Below are 2,457 nucleotides of genomic sequence, written 5' to 3' on the forward strand. Positions count from 1 at the left end.
TCGATTTTGCATGTCAAATAAGAGCCGGTACAACTAAATTCCACATTCCCTACAGGGCACAAGGTGTGTTTTGTTTTGTTGCTCTTTTCTCCTTTACAATATTATACTAATTGTGGAGAAAAAATCCTCCGTACCATAATTACCTATGTACGATGTGCTGTGCGGCACCTACGGGTTCATGGCGTTTTAACTTATAACAGCTATCGCTTCCACTCACTTCCATGCCCTAATGAGGATCCGGAGTGATTCCGAGTAAACCACCGAGTACCACCTATTTCCATCCATACCGTCCATGGCACACGCACCGATGTAAAGCGCACCAACTATAAATATGCCAGTTGTGGGTGATTCCTCAACCATTGCAGTGTGCAACATTGGAACGATCAGTACTACAGCATGAAAGTAAGTAGCAAGTGGCGAGTGATTTTAGTGTCTTGTGTTTGTGTTCCCGTTATCTATTCTAAATGTTTTTGTTCTTTCGACACCCGTAGAGCATTGTGATAACCCTGTTGGTGCTAGCGACGCAACGATCCTCGGCGATAATTGTATCCCAAAGGGAAGCTCCCACCAAACGCTACATTCCCCTGGGAACATCCGAGCACGTCATTTCGTCACACACCTTTGATACGAAAAACCCGGAACCATGGGGCAACAAGCAGTTTAAGGAAATCACCATCACCAAAAACGTTCCCGTGCCGTACCCGATCAAGGTTGAGCGGCATGTAGCCGTGCCGGTGAAGATACCGGTGCCGATCGCAATCCACAACAAGATACCGATCGTGGTCGAGCGCAAGATACCGGTGTACGTGGAGAAACCGATACCGGTTCAGGTTGATCGGCCGGTTCCGTACGCACTGCCGATCGAGATTCCCGTCTTCCATAAGGTGGCTGTCGAAGTGCCGAAACCGTATCCGGTGCACGTCCCGAAACCCTACCCAGTGTACATTAAGAAACCGATCTTTGTGAAGCAGAAGGTGCAGCATCAGAAAGGTAGCACCATCAATCGGGTGAAGAAAAGCCCAAAGCAGAGCGTTGTCAAGGCGATGAAAGCTTGAGTGTGATGTCGATGAACCGGTTCGAGCCTTCAACCGGTTCGTGCTGTCATTTCGTCCATGTTGGATCGTTATTGTTATTATTTTGTTATTAGCTTACTACAATAAAACAAAACACGGCGCGGCAGCGGGCGTTGCGTAGGTGCAGCTAGCGTAGCCCTATCAATTTCCCGTCTGTGGCATTTGTGGCAGTAGCGGAATCGGTGCATACAATTTGTTTGCATACATCAGTAACATACCGCATCCATTGGGCGTCGTACGATGAAAAATGGCAACCATTGCAATGGTCTGTGCACACAGCACAAATTAGTCTCTTCAAGTTCAAGTACCTCATCGCGGTGAGTGCAAATATTGTTTCGTCACTCAACCATGTTCCACCACCAACGGCCACTGTCCCTTCGCCCTGCACGCAGGAGTGAGTGCGAATTCATTACGCAAAGTGCTAATTAACTCGCACACGCACCACGCCCTCGGGCCGGCATCCTTACCGGGGGAGTTTAGGTCAACGGAAGCGAAGCGCTTTTCCTGGCCCAACCCAACCCACGCCTTTCCCTGTCCACAGGGTTTACAGGGAGCTCCAATTTCCCGTGCGCCTCAAACCGTAACATCCCTCGCGATCTAAGTAATCCGATAAACGGGCCGATCAAACTTCAAACGGAAGTGTTCATGCTCACGGCTTCGAAACCTAATTTCTTCTCGCGCCGGTAATTAAATCTACCGCGGCATCGATGGCGTAACACTGGAACTGCTGAGACAACATAAACAGAAAGTGAGGCGAAATTAGGACATGCCGGGGAAAACTTCTGTCGCTGTTGATACAAACTTTACTGCACCGCGGGTTCTTCTTCTTCTCTTTCGCCCTCTCTCTCTCTCTTCTTCTGATTGGTGGTTGTGTTTATCAGTGCTTCTTTTTTCTTTAGACTGCCTGAAGCATGTACGCAAGAACAGTAGCTGGATCGAAATGTAGGCAGGCTGATGGTGGGCGGCCAGTTTTCTAGGAAATTTCATTAAATGATCTATTTCTGTTACCAGACACACTTTTAAGCAAATCAAATATTAAGCCTGTTAGAATCAAAAAATCCGTGGGGTTGTTGCTGGAGAAAATAATTAAAACTCAGTACGTTGGTTTGTTTTAACAGTTTTAGCTTCGATATCTCAAGTCGCTAGCAATACAACTAGCAATGTCTGCCATCTTATTTTATATGCGTTTTTCATTCTTGAATAAATCCTGGTCGTGAATGAGCAGGAATTGAAATTGTTTAGTAATCCTTGGCGATATTAATGATATCGAAAACATCCCCCAAAATCCTCCTTAAACTTCATCATTAAATTTAGGACTTCACTATCCTTTCACTTAAAGGTCTTATTCCTTTAAATTAAGTACAACTAAGTCTTCGTACAGCTA

The 2,457-nt window shown here is 46.1% G+C and overlaps 1 protein-coding gene across 1 annotated transcript; it reads left to right on the top strand.

The window, feature by feature from the left end:
- The first annotated feature begins 372 nt into the window (after positions 1–372).
- On the top strand, positions 373–1,246 carry LOC118513523. Its single transcript, XM_036059385.1, has 2 exons — positions 373–402; positions 492–1,246. Exons 1-2 carry the CDS (start codon positions 397–399, stop codon positions 1,053–1,055), a joined length of 570 nt encoding a protein of 189 aa, XP_035915278.1. The 5' UTR covers positions 373–396; the 3' UTR covers positions 1,056–1,246.
- Positions 1,247–2,457: the final 1,211 nt, after the last annotated feature.

Source organism: Anopheles stephensi, chromosome 3 (assembly GCF_013141755.1).
Source record: "Anopheles stephensi strain Indian chromosome 3, UCI_ANSTEP_V1.0, whole genome shotgun sequence".
In the NCBI taxonomy this organism is placed as follows: domain Eukaryota; kingdom Metazoa; phylum Arthropoda; class Insecta; order Diptera; family Culicidae; genus Anopheles; species Anopheles stephensi.